This window comes from Melopsittacus undulatus, chromosome 5, assembly GCF_012275295.1.
Source record: "Melopsittacus undulatus isolate bMelUnd1 chromosome 5, bMelUnd1.mat.Z, whole genome shotgun sequence".
NCBI classification, from domain to species: Eukaryota; Metazoa; Chordata; class Aves; order Psittaciformes; family Psittaculidae; genus Melopsittacus; species Melopsittacus undulatus.
Window position 1 is genome coordinate 80,020,291 of NC_047531.1, and position 18,591 is coordinate 80,038,881.

Consider the following 18,591-nt stretch of genomic DNA (forward strand, 5'->3'; position numbering starts at 1 on the left):
ATTTAAGCAGAGGGATAGGAGGTAGAGCAAATAAGTTTTTTAGGGGAAGATTGTAAGAGGTGGAAGTTGTTTCCAGTCTAAGAAAAGGCTGAGTGAAGATATAATAGCATTTTTTGTATTTACTAATTAAGGACTGATGCAGACAGGTGAAACTGATGCATCTGTAGGTAAATTGTTCTGCATCTCTACTTGGGATAGAATGGGCTTGAATCAAAGCAAAGGAATTGCAAGTTAGGCATAGGAAAACCTTTCTAGCCATGAGGTTAGAGAAACACTGGAGGGGAATTGCCTGAGAAGGCTAGGAAACCCCTCTGATTGTGGAGATTCTGTCAACTTCTGAGAATGCTTTAGATGTACTTAGTCCTGTGACAGAAAGATGCACTAAATGATATCTTGAATCACTTTATTTTCTGTTATTCTATACAGAGTTATCTTGTTCTTTCTCATAACCAAAACATACAAAATGTGCAATGTTTTTCAAACATCTTTTCTACACTTTTATTTTGCTTCAAAGTGAGGGGAAATTATTTCTACATTAAAATCTTGCCACATGAAATGGCTCTTAGCAGTTGTTTTTTTTTTCCAGTGATTCACTGATTCCCTTCAAGAAAAGACAGCTAGATAAAACTATAAGGATAACCAAAGCAATGTACATAGCAGCAGAGTAGAAGCTAAAATGTCTTGCTTGTTAGTAAAAAGGAAAATCTGGCACAGCAATCTGATACACATATCTGGTGCCTGCAACTAGTCCATAGTGAGTAGGGAGTTTAAAGGCAAATGAGTTCATTTTCTGTAGTGGTAGTGAGATCAGAAGTTAAGTTGCAATTGCAGACTTTTCATTAGCAAAAACAAAAACCACCCCCCTGTTCTGTCTCATTAATACCTGTCCTCCTTGATCATAACATTACAGCACCTTTCCTTTGAATGTTGCTCTCATTGAGTCATTCACTGTTGCACCTTCTGCAAGGAAAAGCAATATTCGTAGAATCATAGAATAGTTAGGGCTGGAAAGGACCTCAAGATCATCTAGTTCCAACCCCCCTGCCATGGGCAGGGACACCTCACACTAAATTCCTAATGTAATCCTTATGCCACGAAAAGATAGCAAAGCAATTAAAATAAATGTAAGGACCATTTTTTCTATTTCACAGTAAATATGTTGAAATACAGGGTGGAAAAAAGCCTCTAAAACCGTGATTCCTCAACCATTTCTTTTAGTCTACTTTATGATGTAGTTGCAAAGACTCGTGATAGCCAGCAGAAGGGAGGAGGTGGTGTGAGGCTAGGAATCCCAATGGATATGGAAAAATGACAAGCATACTTCTTCACTTCACAGTGGTCACAAATAAGCTTAAAATAGGGAATTAAAATAAGTGCATTAGACCACCCTGCTAACTGCTGGGTTACACAACTAGAAAGACAACCTGATCTTTTAGCCTCCAGACTGTCAAATTTTCTTTAAATAACCCCAAAACCAACCAAACAACAAACCAAACAAACAAAACCCCATCACAACCATATCTATTTCCTTCAAATTTAATTCTCTAATTTTAAAATGTCTTGTCAGCCTTGAATAATAATAAACATTAAAAAAAATAATCAGCTAGATCACTGCTAAATTCCATGTTCCTGCCATCTTTATTCTGTAGCCTAGCATTAGGAAATACTTTGTATGGTCTAGACACTTTCTTCTAGCATGTCACCTGTTTTCCTTTCTGTCTCTTTGACCTGGATAATTGAGCTCTAGTAGCTCAGAGACATCCTCATGGTACTGCCCTAAACATGACTGCTTTAGTCAGATAACAGCATGTAAAAAAAGTATTTTTAAATGGTCAAGTAGTGAATGGTTAGTTGTATCTCTGTCCTCCATAAAATTGTAATATTCAATTTAATGACCACTGAAGCAGTAGTTATAAAATTGAGCACTTCTCTAACATCACAAATACACATATATATGTATACATTTACACATGTTTTGTCATTTTCCCAGCCTCTGATGTGTAGCTCTAGCATCCTAATCTCTTGCTCTGATCTTCCCAGCTGGCACTTAATAAAAATACAAACATCACAAGACTTGGATCAAAATGCCAATTTCATTATTGCCAGCTCTATTGGACAGATCTGAATAAATCTTCCCCTCCCTGAAAAGCTTCTAGATTTCTACATACAGGGCTGATTAAAAAATTACCAGTGAGGCTGTACTGTACTCAATTACTAGCAAGACTGTACTTTGCAAAAAAACTTGCATCTTATTTCCAGTCTTAGTCTTCCATAACTGAAATGCTTTTTTATCTTTATTTTGTTCACATTGTTCTTGTTGCCTGCCCAACTGCATGCTACTAAGTGAGATATTTTCCAGAAATTTATTATTACTGTCTTTAAGCTACCTTCATCAACAACCACACTGAGAGCAATAAAATTTACTTTACTATAAGGCCACAGTGATATGCATTAATTCTATTAATCCTTAACTATTTATTGGATTCTATATTAACCATTCTATTGACTTTCTCTAGATCTGCATCATGCTCACAAGCTTGTAATTCCCTGGATTATTATGTCCTTAGGTTTATGTCCTTAGGTTTCTTTAAGTCCTCTGAAAGCTGCCATAGTTTCCCAACCAACTGAGAGAAGGAAGTATGTATGTCTCCCAGCCAGCTCTTCTGAAAGAACTGGATACAGATTACACAGACTTGCAAATATCAAATTATGAACCTTAGTATCAGCTCATTCATGTCATTCTAATTATTCTTGATGTGGAAATATTTAATAGTCTCACTTATACCCAACATCTGTGTCTTCCCAGATACACAACAGAAGTGCTTATTGATCTCTTTTTAATTAACTGTTACTAAAGCCAACATTTCTCTCTAGTAATGAGTTACTATCACAATTCCTGCAGCTTTGGCATACTCAGGAAAAAACTTACTGCTTTTATTCCTAACAATATTGGCAGTACCTTGTTCTTTGTACCTGTTTTTCTTGATTAAACTCCTACATTCTTAACCTCTGGCTTATATTAAACATTACTGGGGTTTTATGCAATTCTAACTTTGTCTGCTTGGTGTTTTAATTAATATATTTCTTCTGAAGAAAGGTGGTGGCTTTTTCAAACAGGATTAGTGACTGAAGAAATATTCTCAATTAGCATTCATAGTTTTCTGCACTTCCCCTCCATCCCCTGATGAGCTTATGCTTTCTAATTGAATTGACTTATTTTAAAGCTGAAAATACAGTGGTTTGGATGTTAATCATGCTCTCAGATAACAGTATAAACTATCATGTTTTCTTGTACAAAAAGTTAGTGATTTTTCAGTTTGTGACCTGTTGCTTTTCATATGGTAAGGTGACTTCTTAAAGAGTCTGCTTGTGCCAGAGACATTTTTGTCTCTAAACAGTCTATAGATAGACTATGACTTCCCTCCTGTGTCCATATGTGTTACTCAGAATTTAGCTATTCGTGATAATGTTGATTTTCACCCCTTCTGTGTTGTTACACACAGGTGCAATCATCTTGGGATTTTTGTTTGATTCAGTAGATTGTAGTGGACGTTAGTAAATTACCTTGTATTTATATGATACAGCACTTATTTCATAAGCATTTGGGATCGTGTTTGTCTTGAGCTGTCAGAAACAGTGTAATTTTTTATATAAATGTCAATTTTCCTTTTTTTTTTCCAAATTGCACTCTCATAAATATCTTAGAACTATTATTATTATTATTATTATTTAACAACCCAAGAACTAGAATTGCCACACCAGCTTTCAGTAGCACCACATAGGCTTTTTGGTTTATAGCCCAAGCTCCAAGTGTTATTGTAGCAACCAATAAATTACCTCTTTCTTACTCTCTAGTGTCAATGTAAGTTCAGGGTGCTGAAGAATGCATTAGTCTGCATTAGCAGTGACAACAGGATAGAGTACTACTGATGACAGCACTTGCACTGGGCCAGTAGAACTGTAGTATGAACAGCTAGTGATGTTGAATCAATGTGGATATATTCAGATTCATCCAGTCTGGGGCTGTTCTGCAAAAAATGAGGATGATGACTGCTGGCCAAACTGCATCCCACCTCACTGTCATTTCTAGAAATACAATAAGTAATAATTTCATTAAATGTTCTGATTCTAATGAAAAGACATGTTTAAAATGTTTCAACCATATTTGTTGCTTGACCCACTTTCTGAATGACTGCACCCTCTAATGGGGTAAACCAGATTGACTTTCTAAGCAGCCAGTTTATTTTTACATTGTTTATATCCTCCTAGTCTTTATTAAGCATAACGCAACAGCCCATTCCTGACAGTAAAACAAGCATAGTTTTTCTGAATGTAGATTAGATTACAGGGGAGGTGTGAAAATCCAATAAGTACTTTATGCGATTCATCACAACTCTGGGCTAATGAAAAGTATGTAAATAGCTGTAAATATTAATGGTGCAAATGAGAAATTAATTTTAATGAAATTATAGAGAATTGATTTAAGTCCAGAAAAAAAGTATGGGATTTTTTGAGTTTGGTGGCGGTTTTTTGAGCTTTTTTTCTTTTTTTTTTTGTTTTTGGGGTTTTTTTGTTGGTTTTTTTGGGGGGGGAGGGTTTTTTTTGTTTTGTTTTCCTTGTTTTGTGAATCCATCTCATTTATCCAATGCTTTGTGAGGAGTAACATTTTGAACAATGAAAATGAGATGAAATATACACCTAACAGTGATGTTGCGTCTTTTCAAACAGGTAATTCTCTAACGGACCAATGAAAGCCAACGATGACAAGTTGTGGTCAACAGTCCTTGAATGTGCTGATGGTTCTGCTTTCATTACTCTTGTCAGCAGGTAACTTTCATACTTTGAATTTATCTTTCACCAGTGTGTGCCACAGGGAAAAATTAGTTGCAAGTTAATACTGGGTTCCTATAAAGCAAAAAAGATTGTTAACTAAGTAATACATAAATAAAGCCTCTTTGTATTGAAGAACTGGAAGCTGGAACTTGAAATGCAATTGAAATTTAAGCTTAAGAAGGAAAAGTTGGTGGGACACTGACATGGTAAAGCAGGCTGAAAATTTAAAAGAAGCAGTTCTGATATGCTAGTTTTTCAGCTCATCTAAAAGAATAAAGCAACCTCAACACCACCATCCTATCCACTTGTTTTGCTAAGTAGCAATCTATTGGAAGCAGAGCAGGGTGATTTTATGCAAATGTATTCAAGAGTATGCAAGCTTGTGAAGAACTGAACTTGGAACCTTGGTGGTTCTTGAGATGAATACATTTTAGATACAGTAGAACTTACGATGCATTTAGATACAACGTAACTGTAACAGTTATGCTAGTACACTGTATTGTGAGATACATTTAGCTACAATGTAACATGATAGCAATACATATCGATACAATGTAATTTGTAATGCATTTAGATACACTGTAACTTAACTATTATGCATATTTTAAAGAAAAATGCATTAGAACATGTAAATATTATGTTATTTTCTTGAAATCTAAAAAAGTGGCTGGTCCAGAGAGCAATTCCAGCAGTTTTTCCCTGATGCTTAGATCTGCCCTAGATGTTTGCTACTAACACACAGAAATGATTTGTGCAGAAAATTGTCAATTGTTATATTGAGAGTTAGTTGAATGCTATGACTATTAGTTGTATTTATTAATCACATATTATTTATGGCATTAAGGTTTTCTGTAATTGAGTGAATATTAGGAAAAAAATAGTCCAAATAGATTTGATCTTGTGAGTTTTTAACTGTAAGTGCAACCTCTTTTATCCTCAGTTCTTGAAGCACTTTTGATCCCAAAAGATTATTTTTCCCATCACTGTTCCTTATTCACTTCTACTACATTACATACCTAATCACCACACTAAAAACTTTACCAGGTATTATGTATCTTAAAGTATCCTTGTGCTTCAGAAAAAGGTGTTAGTACTTTGTATGCAGTTAGATACTTGTCCATTAGTTCAAGTGTGTATTAAGTTTTCACAGCCTCATTGCTTGTTTGGAAGTTTTCAAGTTCATTCTTGCTAATGATAGGTCATTATTTGGCTGTAACTGCCTCACTCCTTTTGATAACAGTTTTATAATATTATCAACTAGACTAATCTTGAAACACTATTTTCCTTTAGAGTCCTTCCATTGACGCCCCTATGTATGGCGCTGTATCCCTAGTTGTGTAACTACGATCCTCCTCTAATAGAAATAGACACAGGGGTTGTACCAGCTTCTTTGGGTTTTTTCCATGTTAAAGTCAGTTCAGAAAGTTATTCCCCTATTTCATGAATGAAGCCAATTATTCAGGAAGACTTCCGTAAATGTATCCCAGTGATCAAACATTGCAAAACTTCTCCAGCTGCTCCAATCCCTTTTGCTCATTTCTGTTAAGTTTTTATACCTTTACTACCCTTTATAGGGGACTTCTACTAGAGACCTCCTGAGATCCCACTTCTCCAACCATTTTCCTTCAAGATGATATAAATATCTATCTTTCAGTTGAATGGGACACTATGATTACATCCTGTGTGCAAACAGAAGTAGTCAGCATATATATTTGTATATATGCACTTATTCCTGTTCAAACCCAAACATAAACCAGTGTTCTTATTTTTTCTTTTTTCTTTCTTTCTTTTTTCCCCCCTCCTCTTAGAAGCTGCCTCTGAAGCACAATGTTTCTATTTGGAACTGCTGTTTCTATTGGAAGCTACTCTCTCCCTAATGATATGGACATGACTTTTAAACTGAGCTGAAATGCATATCTAATGGCAAGACTCCTTCTGAGTTCTCTAGATTTAGACTTAAGTCTATAAGGTCATGCTTTACTTCCAAGTCTTCGATATAGTAAGATTCACAGTCTTAATACTAAGTTTCTAAAATCTATATGCATGGTTGGAAATTGCACTTAACAATTGGAGGTGTAACTTTCTTTCTCTCCACAAACAGAATGAAAGTAAAGGCATGGGTAACAGAAAAGTTCCCAGAGCAGTTGTTCTCAGAGTTCAGTCTTCACAGTGTTAGAAAAGGAGAGAAGCAGTGGAGCAGAGGTGTGGGCAGATACCAAGGTCATGGCTCACAATGAGGTTGCAGTTTGGCAGATTTAGCTGTGTGTTTAGGGAAGAAATGCCCTTTTCTGACATGGGCAGGGTGATCTTGGAGCGGCCTCAAATAAGACTGAAAAGAAAGGTTTCAGTTCAGAACAGGTAGGCTATGGCTCCATTTAGAAAAAAAGGATGAAATTGGATTGAGAGTCGTGAAACTTCAGACTGATTTTATTTCAGTACCATACACACTAAATAGTGTGTATTTTTAAGATATGTGAAAACTTAACAGTTGTAATAGCTGCACAGGAATGCATAATGCAGAGAGCAGCAACATGCAGTCATGCCAGATGAATACCCTTTCTGACCATTAACTCTTAGATTTGCTTTGCTGTAATGTTGATCCTTACATTCATTTAATGGGATGAAACACATTCATAAAACCAGGGATGACAGCAAGGCTTATATTAACAAGCAAAATTTGTCAGATTATTTGCACATTACAGTATTTTTTCCTTGAAGTCGGAAATGAACGTCCATATAGCAGAATTAGCAAGAGGATCTCAAATGATTGGCATTGTGTGAAGTAAATTGCATGCAAGTGAATATTTTTGTGGATCCATATGGGAAGCTTATACAGACCAGCCGTTCTGAAAGCTTTGGAGCTTGAAAAATTTAGTAGCTAAATTAAAAATTTAATCAACATTATGCAGATCCCTAACTGTGAATAGAGAGGGAAGTAACAGTTTGATGTGTACTGGCTGTTTACTTTTTAAGGTAGAGTAGATAAATACTACAATAAGCTTAAATCAGCCATTTGGAGCATGGCAGACTATTGTTCTCTCAAAATTAGTAGGAACAGATACAGGCATCCATATCACTTACCTGTTTAATAATATTTTTTGTAATTAATATGAGAATTTGCACTTGCAGCTCCACTTGAGAAACAGCTGCCATCTTTGCACCAGACAACTTAAGAGCTTTTCAGGTACAATATTTTCACCTGTAGAAATAAGGCTCTTTAACCCTCAGGATTTAAGTAAAGTTATTTTCAGGAAGAATACATTAAAAAACCTACTTCATTCATTGGGTCTTTGATTCTCAGAGAAAGAAATACAGCAAGTAGAATTACACAGGTTACAATAAACTGATAGATTTTTTTGTTTTCCACTGTGTACTAGGTCTGGTTGGTGTGGGGTTAACTTTTTTTCACAGCAGCCCAAATGGTGCTGTCTTTCAGATTGGTGATCAAAACAGTGCTGGTAACACATCAGTAATTTAGGTACTGCTCAACAGTTCTTACACAGGGCCAAAGCTGCTGCTTTTTCTTATTGTGCACCCCAGTGAGGAGACAAGAGCCTGGCAAGGGACTCAGTTGGCACAGCTGACTCAAACTGGCAGAAGTGATATTCTGTACCATGTAACAGCACATCAGAAATAAAACTTGATTGGAGTTTATCAATAAATGTTCAGGGACTGGCTTGGCATCAGTCTGCTGGTAGTGAGTGAGTGCTTTGGCATCAGTTCTGGGTTCGGGGGTTTTTTGGAGGGGGCGGGGGGTTGTTGTTGTTTTGGGGTTGTTTGGGGTTGTTTTGGGGTTGTTTTTCCTTATTCATTTGTTAAGTAGTCTTTACCTCAACCTACAAAATTTCTTGGTTTGCCCTTCTGATTCTCTCACCCATCCCACTGGGAGGGGGAGTGAGCAAGGAGCTGTGTGGTGCTTAGCTGCCGACCAGGATTAACCCACCACACACTGACTACCAAATTCAGACTGTAACTCAGTCATCATGTTATGCTCTTATTTGTGCATTTATTTTCATCACCGACATACATTTTACTATTTAAGGATTTGTTTAGGACATTTTATTACAGACATCACTCCTCCTCTGACCTGACATTATCTTCATTCTCCTTTCATTCTGCAGTAATCCTTCCCCCAGTTTCATCCCCAAAGAAGTCTGGGGTTAAAAACTGAGAACTGTCAAACTGATCAGATCAGTAATATTTTTGCTGTGGCTGCAACTGAAGTAGTACATACATTAAGCCATCTAATTCTGCTAAGAAATCTGTAGGTTCAGTGGAAGTTATTCTTCAGCTGGATATGGGGAACACCAGAGAAGGTGGGGAGAAAAAAACCAAGCACTAATGGTTCCTGTTGATAGAGAACTGAGTGGCTGATATGCCATAGGGTTATGCTGCTATCCAGAGGGACCTGGACAGGCTGGAGAAATGGGCTGACAGGAACCTTACAAAGTTTTACGTGGGGAAGTGCTAAGTCCTGCACTTTCTGGTGGAGTAACAATGTCAGGCACTGGTATATGCAGGGGGCCAGCTGGCTGGAAATCTCTTTGTCTTTGTGGCTCCTTCAGTAGTACTGCCAGCAGGTCAAGGAGGGTGATGGAGCTACTAGAAAGAGTTCAGTAAAGATGTACTGGATGATAAACATGACTGGATCATCTCTGTTATGAGGAAAGGCTGAGAGGGCTGGGACTGCTCAATCTCAGGAAGAATCTTACCAATGTGTGTAAAGATGTGGAGATGTAAAGAAGATGGACCCAGTCTCTTTTGTGTGGGGCTCAGTGACATGACCAGAAGTAATAGGCACAAACTGAAAGACAGGAGGTTTCCTCTGAACTTCAAGTAACAGTTTTTTCATTGTGAGGGTGACTGAGCACTGCCACAGGTTGCCCAGGGTGGTTGTAGAGTCTCCATCCTTGGGGAGAATTCGAAAGCCATCTGGACAAGGTACTGGGCAACAGGCTCTAGGTGACCCTACTTGAGCAAAGGGGTTGCACCAGATGACCTCCCTTCTAACTGCAACCACTGAGGTTTTTTGAAACTTAAGCCTGGAACACTTTCTTTATTGCTGTGTTAATTAAGGAGGGATACAGCAAAATAAGGACTTGTTCAAATGAATGTATACTCATGTGATTACATGCTTTGAGGATTTTTCAATAGAATTTGAACTTGCAGATACTGTTGCAAGACTTACAGAGGGTTTTGGACACCTAAGTCTAAAAAACAATTTCTTTACTGATGATAACATTCACAGATTTGGAACACACATATGTAGCTGGTTTTCTCAGTATCTATGGTCCTTTAGAAACAACATACTCCTAGCACTTTCAGTTCCTGACTGAATGAATCTACAAAAGGATTTTCACTTTCGTTAATGATGACAGATATGTTGTGTGCACATAAATGTTTGTATATATATATACATATATATATAAACATAAAACTTCTATAATGGTTTTCCCTCACTCAGATGGCAGTACAAGGTACCTTGTTTTCATTTTGTTTCGTGTGGTAGGCTCCCTCTATACATACAAACAAAGAAGTAATTTCCACTGTCACAATCTTTAAAATTTGACTAGACCTACAGAAAGTGAGAAATTCTTGAAATTAATAAATTTTATAAAATTGAGAAACAAAACTGTTATAGGAATAGCCTTTTTCAAGCAACATAGAAAGAAATAAGGATTAGATAGATGAGGTGCACAGAAGCATTTAGAGATCAACAGGGACTGTGCAGAGAGATTCAATAGATTTAAGCTAAATCCATACAAGTCATTATTTGTAACCTCTTGTACTGCTAAATTAATACAAAAAAGCATACACCAAGTTACAAGGGTTAATTCTGTCAGTTTAAAGTGAATAACGTTTACTAATTGGTGAAACCTCATGAAGTGATCCATAGCATCACTGTGTCTCTGTTCTCTAATTAGAATAAAAACTGCCAAGAATATTTAGAATTAACTTCTATATTTCACTTTCTGTACAGTGTAAGGTTTCTGGGTCATCTGTATAGTACATGTAATTTTAAATGATGTCTGAAGGCCTATATAGCATAAACTATAAATCAGTTAAAATGCTGGCAGAAAGTGAAACCAAATGTTGTCTCCTATAAGACTCTTGTGATCAGCCAGGAAGTCACGTATGGTTGCTTATGCTTGTACTAGAAGGGATCTACATCCTGTCCCTCTGCAAGCCTTATTAGCTCTGGGAAGCTAAGACAATTGCACAGCTTCCAGTTCAGAGCTGTTTGCAACTAGTAGGCTTAAAGTATGGTCAGAGAGCTTGCATCTGCCCACAGTCTTACCATGTAGGTGTAACCGCAGTGTGCCTGTTGCTGCACAACTATCAGCTTCAAGTCTGCTTTCAAAGGATATATATGGAGAGGATTCCACCTCCTTCCCCCACCAAGAAAAGTTATGGTGAAATCAGTGTGACATATTCCTGTAAAAAAATGTTCTCAGAGATGTATTAAACACGTCATATGAGCATTTGATAAAGGAGAAATGTAAGAACTCCCAGGAAGAGCTGTATTTTATTAGTTCTATTTATTTGAAAAATCAAGGTTATTCAGATCTCTTACACTGTTTTATAACTACTATTTCTGGCACAATAATCCTTGTCAAAGATGACCTTTACACTAGAGAAGGTATTTTCTGTCAAGAACAGTGACTGTAAATCAAGTCCCATCAAACTTTTATTGCAGTTTTTTGCACAGACTTTTTGTTTTTATGAAGTCATCCCAGGAGACTTAAACATGGACATCGTTGGTGTTTATGGACATCCAAATATTTCAAACAGCAGTATCAAAGTGTTTCCCTAAATATTTTTGTGTTTACTGACACAGAGGGCATTTATTCCTTTAAAAGGACTGATAGTAATCAGAAACAGTTACAATTAAACTCAAAATAAGAGGTTAAATATTGTACTTTTTAAATATTAAATATTATAATGTTAAAAGTTCTGAAACATTCCTGCTTTTCAGAAATCAGACAATGGTTTAAGCTTAACCAATGAAAAATGACAGTTTATATCATATAGATAGCACAAGTGACTCACAAAGCCAATATTGTTCTTTGTTTTACAGTGTTGTCTGCACATTTTCGGGTCTGTGAGCCATATACGGACTACAAAGGTCGCTACCACTTTGGTTTTCACTGCCCCCGTCTTTCTGACAATAAATCTTACATCTTTTGCTGTCACCATAACAACACAGTATTTAAATACTGCTGCAATGAGACAGAATTTCAGACTGTTATGCAGATGAACTTAACAGGGAACGCAGATGGATATATGCATAAGTAAGTAAATGAGTTTTAAAGTACTCTTCACCAAACTGTTCCTGGTCTAATAACATAGTCTGAGGTGTGCTTAATGGTGAAAGCAATTAGAATAATTGCACATACAGAAAAACATTGCTAAAAGGTTTTTGCTGCTACAGAACTCCAAAAGGAAAGGATATTTTAGCTTTGCTTTTTTTGCTTTGACATGGGCTATAAACATTGCCAGAAGAGTAATCACTGATGTTGGGGAACAGAACATATTTGCTTATATAGCAGTACTGTGTGGTCTCCCTGCCTGTTACCTGGGATACATCCGTGTGCTTCTGGCGACTGTTTTCTTAAGATAAATGTCAGTAACTTTGCTCATAAAGAACCAAAGTACCAAGTAGATCTTTGTTACTGATTACCTGTTTACAATGACAAAATCTTTGCTTGTGGTTTGTCTCTTACTTAGTATTTTCTACTCTAGCCACACCAATCTGTTATGATTTCTCTTGGTGCAGAAGGCAACTTTAAGCTGATGTAAACCCCCCAGGCTGAATTCTGAACAATCTGCTTTCCCCTGCCATTTTATTCTGGTATGCAGCCCCTTCAAGGCAAGGAAGGGGAAGATTAAAGACAACTGGAATTCCAGCCTATTGATTTTTGTTTACTACAGGGATTTTAGTGTTGTTTTCTGAAGTGCAAAAGTTGGTATGTTGTCATTCATTCCCATGGAAGCAGGTGCAGGGCTGCTAGGAGGCTATGGTGTTGGAATACTGATGTCTGCTCTTTTAACTCACTGCTTGCAGATGTGCTAGCACACAGTCATTTTCCTGAACACCCCCTCCTTATACAGTTCTACCTAGAGAAGTTTGAATCTTGCATACATGTAGAAGTTACATACTCTAACTTTACAGTTGTTACATGACAATCACCTAGTATAAAGAAGTCTGTGTACTGTGTGGTGTAAAAGAAAGACAAAAATAGACTCTACCCTTATAAGATGCCTTGTATTAATGTGGATTTATACTGTCTTGTTATTGCATGTGCAGCTATGTCCTTGAGGTAAAATTTACTTGCCTTGGCCTCATAATGCATCTGAGAACATAATGAGAACATATCACACGGAACACTGGGGAGACACTTCAGGTCTAACATGTCGATTAAAGGATATATATTTTCTCCACTCTTTGTGCAGTCCAGACAACCTAGAAACTGGAAGCACCCTCACCTGGGGCTATTCAACTCTGTTAATAAGCCTCTAGGCAGCCTTCTGGAGGTTATACCACAGTATGCCCCACTGCTTAAATGCAATATATACTCTACTCTTGCTCCATGGTAAAAGTTGGATGTGCTTCCCCTTTGTTTACTGGGATGACTATGCTACCATGGCAGCAGCTGGATGACTGCCTGAAAAGAGGTCCTAGCAGGACTCTTAGTACAGAAAGGTTGTGCATATATTCACAGGCAGAGCCAGAAACTACTTCACACTCAGAGTAGTAAAAAGAAAGTCTCAAGAATAGAGTAGCATGGCTTTTGTTCCTGCACTCAGTTCTTTGTCTTGAACACAGCAAATTTATTCCTTCCCTTAATGTTCTGTAAACCCTGCACCAACCCTGATAAGCAACTAAGTCTGCCTAACAGGCAACTTCATCACAGCGTTTGGGATGTGGCCAGATATTACTATGATATTACTAAGGTAAGGTCCTTCTGTTCTTTTCAATAAAAAGCTGAGTAGAGCAGCCCAGCAAAGAGGGACTTGGGGTGTTGGCTGATGAGAAACTGAGCATGAGCCGGCTTCAGTATGTACTTGCAGCCCAGAAACCAACCATATACTGGCCTGCATTAAAAGGAACATGACCAACAGGTCGAAGGAGGTGATTCTGCCCCTCTACTTCTCCGTTGTGGGACCTCATTTGCAGTAGTGTGTGCAGTTCTGGTGTCCTCAACATAACAAGGACATGGAACTGTTGGAGGGAGTCCAGAGGAGGGCCACGAGGATGATCAGAGGACTGGAGCACCTCCTGTATGAAGATAGGCTGAGAAAGTTGGGGCTGTTCAGCCTGAAGAAGAGAAGCTGCATGGAGACCTCATAGCAGACTTCCAGTGTCTGAAGGGGCCTATAAGGATCCCAGAGAGGTTCTCTTCATCAGGGACTGTAGCAATAGGACAGTGGGCAATTGGTTTAAACTACAACAGGGGAAGTTCAGGTTAGATATAAGGAAGAAGTTTGTTGCTGTGAGAATGCTGAGATACTGGTAGAAGAGGCATTTGCCCAGAGAAGTTGTGGATGCTCCATCCCTGGCAGTGTTCAAGGCCAGGTTGGACAGAGCCTTGGACAACGTGATCAAGTGTGAGGCATCCCTGCTCATAGCAGGAGAATTGGAACTAGGTGATCTTAAGGTCCTTTCCAACCCTAACTTCCCACCTTAACTATTCTATGATTCTATGAAACGGACAGAGCAATTAGCCACTTTCCAAATCAAACATGCTCAGGAACAGGTACAGTCTGATTGCAAAACACTCACTGGAATAGAGAACATTTCTCTTCCTCCTGCATTCTCTGCTTGCATGTCTGCTCACATATGTATGTGTACACACACATGTACATCCCTTGTGTGTCTGTGTCTGTCCCCCCCCCCCGAAATAAATATAGGGCTGTTCCTATTATAGGGCCATTGTGCGAGCAGTTCCTCAATGGGGAAAATGTAATTTGGTATTCTATGGACTATAATATTGATTTTAATGAAAATATTAATGGAGTAGTGTCAGTATTACATTATTTTTATTTAGCCATCTGTTTGATTTGAGGTTTTGGATTTTGGGGTTTTTTTGGTTTGGTTGTGTTTTTTTTCTTTAAGAAATCAGCTCATTCAGTTGTGGTGGAGAAAGATCTACATCTGTAGTCTTTGTTGGTAAGATTAATGGTTGAGACCTACCCACACACTATTTACCATGCATGTTGCCATCCAGAATTTCCTGTGGACATTTAGTTGTGTGCTGATCTTTTGCCAAGGTATGTGAAATCATGCTAAATACAATGAAAAGCTTCTGGAGATGTAGCTTAGAGAAGTGAAAGACTGGAACTGATATTGCCTTTTTGTCACTTCCTGAAATATCACTTCTGATATCAGTCAGGGTTGGGAAAATGGATAGAAGCTAACTTTCTACATAAAAATCTACCATTGTAGTGAGATAGAGGGAGAGAGATCTCCTAACTCTGAACTCTGAGATTAGTAGAAAACTGCCCAGTAATTTTAGTATGCTGTAAAAGGGCAGAAAGAAGTGAAGCTTAGATGTTGACGTAAAAAAGGTAAAAAGCATTTTAGTCCACCCTGGCTTTATTTAACATATACGGTAATTTAACTTTATTTGGATTCTAATACATCCAGGGTTCACTTTACAGTAACTCTTTGTTTGGATCTAATTTCACACACCACTAAAAAAAAATCTAGTGAAACCTATTTTACTGTGGCTGGGGAGAATGATTTAGGGTAGGGGAGTAGCTATGAACTGAAAGAAAGGATTATAGTTTTCAGGGAACAGTGATTCAATATTATTACTTGGTTTATTTCAATATTATTATTTGGTTTATTTTTCCCCTTGGCCATTCTTGCGATCATCAAAACAAGTTTCATGTTTTATAATACAGTTGAGGGAAAAATTAATGAAGTGACTTGTAACTTCTTTGTTGTTGCACAGCTGAAAAAGCACATTTGTCTTCTACAGTCACATGGCACCATTATAGCCAGGTTTATTTACATTTTTTCCATCACTATAACAAAAAATTTCTATGTTTTTAAAAGTGCATAATACTGGGCTGTTATACCTTTGTGATTGTGCAGATTAATCAGTCTAATATTTTTGAATGTGAAAAATTCATTTAGCATTAAATATAGAAATACCAATGGTGTCTAACAGATGAGAAACGTTCTGCCATCCAAAGTATTTTTCCATAAAACCTTGTCTAATAAGTTAAGACATTCACTTCAATCTAACATTCATACCCTCTCAGATTTTCTATTATGCATGTTTTGGTGGATTATCAGCAATATTACTACCCATGGGGTGCTTAATCTGATACTGGAACAGTATTATGGCAGTCTGTAATGCATCCATGTTTTTCCTTATTTATTATTCCAGTTTTTCAGGATTGAATGGCTTTTGCACACCACACTACAACATTGCACCAAAAGCAATGTGAGGATAAAATAGCACATGTACAGCACATCCCCTGCAGAGCTGTCATTTGCTTAAATATCTCCCAGAAAGTCATGTTTGCAAGAAAGCAAATAAATAAATAAATAAGATTGTCAATTCCACTACCAACTGCTGCAAAAATATGTGATTTAGCTGGGAAGACCTTTTAGGTACTACAATAACAGATTCTGCATGAAAATATTGGATTGGGAAAATGCCTTGACATAATAATAAAAGCAAAATAGAAAAAAAATATCACATTTAAAGTATGTATGCAAAAAACTGCACAGATTTCCACAGTGTTGGAAGCATGAAGCATTTCCTGGGATGTTAGCTTGCATTTCCTTAAGGCAACATTGAGAAGGTGTTACTACTCCGAGTAGCAGCCCTGTTTAAGGCAAATAGGGAAAGAAGCAGTTTCCATGGCCATCTGCCCACATTTAAACTCTGCAGTTGTAGAATTCTGCACACAATTGTTCTAATTTGTTGGTTTTTTAAGCCTGGATTCCCAAATTGATTATTTTCTGTTCATGTGCTGCATATAAAAAACCAACAAACTCTTGTAAAACAAAAATATATCCTGGTCCTAACCTGCTTGTCATCTGTCTCAGAAAGTTAATGGATTATATGGAAGGAGTCATATGGGTAATGACAGTAATAAAAGCACGTGACTTTTTATTTGCATGTAAGGGTGTTAAAGAAATCTAAGCAAGGCTCTGTAGATGAAATAGGAGATAGATGGTAAAAGAATTTACTGTACTCAAAGAGCCCAGTTCAAGGCTCCCTGAAGTCAGAACAAACCTTTCCACTTATGCAAGTGGACTCTGTATCAAGGCTAATTCAAATACACACCATATTTCCTTAAAAGATGAAGTGTCTTAAAATAATGACCTACTAAGCTTTTCTGGTGGTCCGTGAATTACCCTGTTTCACAGGGAAGCTGAAAGGAAATTGTCTTGTAACTTATACTCCAGATTTATCTGTTGTATTTGTGTACCAGCAGCAGTAGAAGATGCGTCAACATAGCTTTAGAATGAATTTTTAGTGTTGTATTGCTAAACCTTGTGTTGAGCCTAAATAGAATCCTCCAAAATGATCCACTGGGAGGGGCAAGAGAACTAGCAGGGCAGGGCAAGCTACCCAGGTGGGGAAGGAGAGAGGAGGCCCAACCTTACTGGAAAAACTAATTATACTTGATTGTCCTTGTGAAGGAACAAACCCCTGCAATTTGAATCTTGGTAAACTTGGAATGTTTTCACACTTTATGTTTAATTTAAATAAAACTTCTACACAAAAATACAGGAAAATCAGATTGCAATATGAAACTTTAACAATTAAATAATTCAGTTCAGTGAAATGAGAACAAGTCTTAATTGGTTTTTGATTCCCAGTTCTCTCTTCTGTCTCTGGCTTTACAGAGTAAGAAGTTTGGTCTACTTTCTAATTAAGACATTATCTTAATTTGTAGGGGAATTTTAATTTTCTCTATAATTAGTAGCCATTACATCTTAATAGGCTGAGAAAAGGAAAACATCAAAGTATGGAATTACCCTCTGTGTACAAAACATACTACTTATTAATTTTGCTTGTGATTTTTCACAAGGCCCTCTTGATAGTCCTGTTGTCCCATTGTCTGTTAATTAAAACAGTCCTTCAATTTGTCCTTGTGAGAAACAGATGTTATTTGGAAGGAGCAGATGGATAACTCACATATGGCATGATTTATAAATTGTTGCTTTAAATTGGAACATTCAAAATAGGTCTAATTTTGCTAAACAGAATTTTGATGGGTGAAACTAAATACCTAAAATACAAGCAAATTCTTGTAAGTTGACTATAAAAAGAGTTCCTTGCTCTCATATTGTTGCCGAAACAATTTCTATTCTTGTTATAGATCAAATACAGCTCACCTATTAGTAATATGGATCCTATTGGTATTAGTGATGAACAGGATTTGTTACAGTGTATTTCTTCTTGACTTCCCCAGCCTTCACATCCATTTTCTTTATAGTAGCAGAAAACTTGTAACAGTTTCTGAAACTTTTTTTTTCTATTCAAAGACTTGATTTATTTTATTTCATTGTATATTACACTTTGTTTTGGAAGCATTTTTTCAGTTACTGCAGAAACAAACCTCAATCATTCCTTTCTTCAATCACTATTTCTTTGATGAGAGAAATTGCAGATATTTTGTGTACAACCTGCTTGATTTTGAATTATGGCAGAGTCATCAATTGGGGTAATCCCAAACACAAATACAGGCTGGGTGGAGAATGGATTGAGAGCAGCCTGGAGGAGAAAG

The 18,591-nt window shown here is 37.1% G+C and overlaps 1 protein-coding gene across 1 annotated transcript in view; it reads left to right on the plus strand.

Moving 5' to 3' along the window:
- The window catches only part of SHISAL1 (shisa like 1), a 77,612-nt gene that overhangs the window by 30,970 nt on the left and 28,051 nt on the right, over window positions 1-18,591 (plus strand). The window contains exons 2-3 of the mRNA XM_005154240.3: window positions 4,729-4,827; window positions 11,912-12,125. Coding sequence (XP_005154297.1) covers window positions 4,761-4,827; window positions 11,912-12,125 — 281 coding nt within the window. The 5' untranslated portion in view covers window positions 4,729-4,760. The remainder of the gene's footprint in view (window positions 1-4,728; window positions 4,828-11,911; window positions 12,126-18,591) is intronic.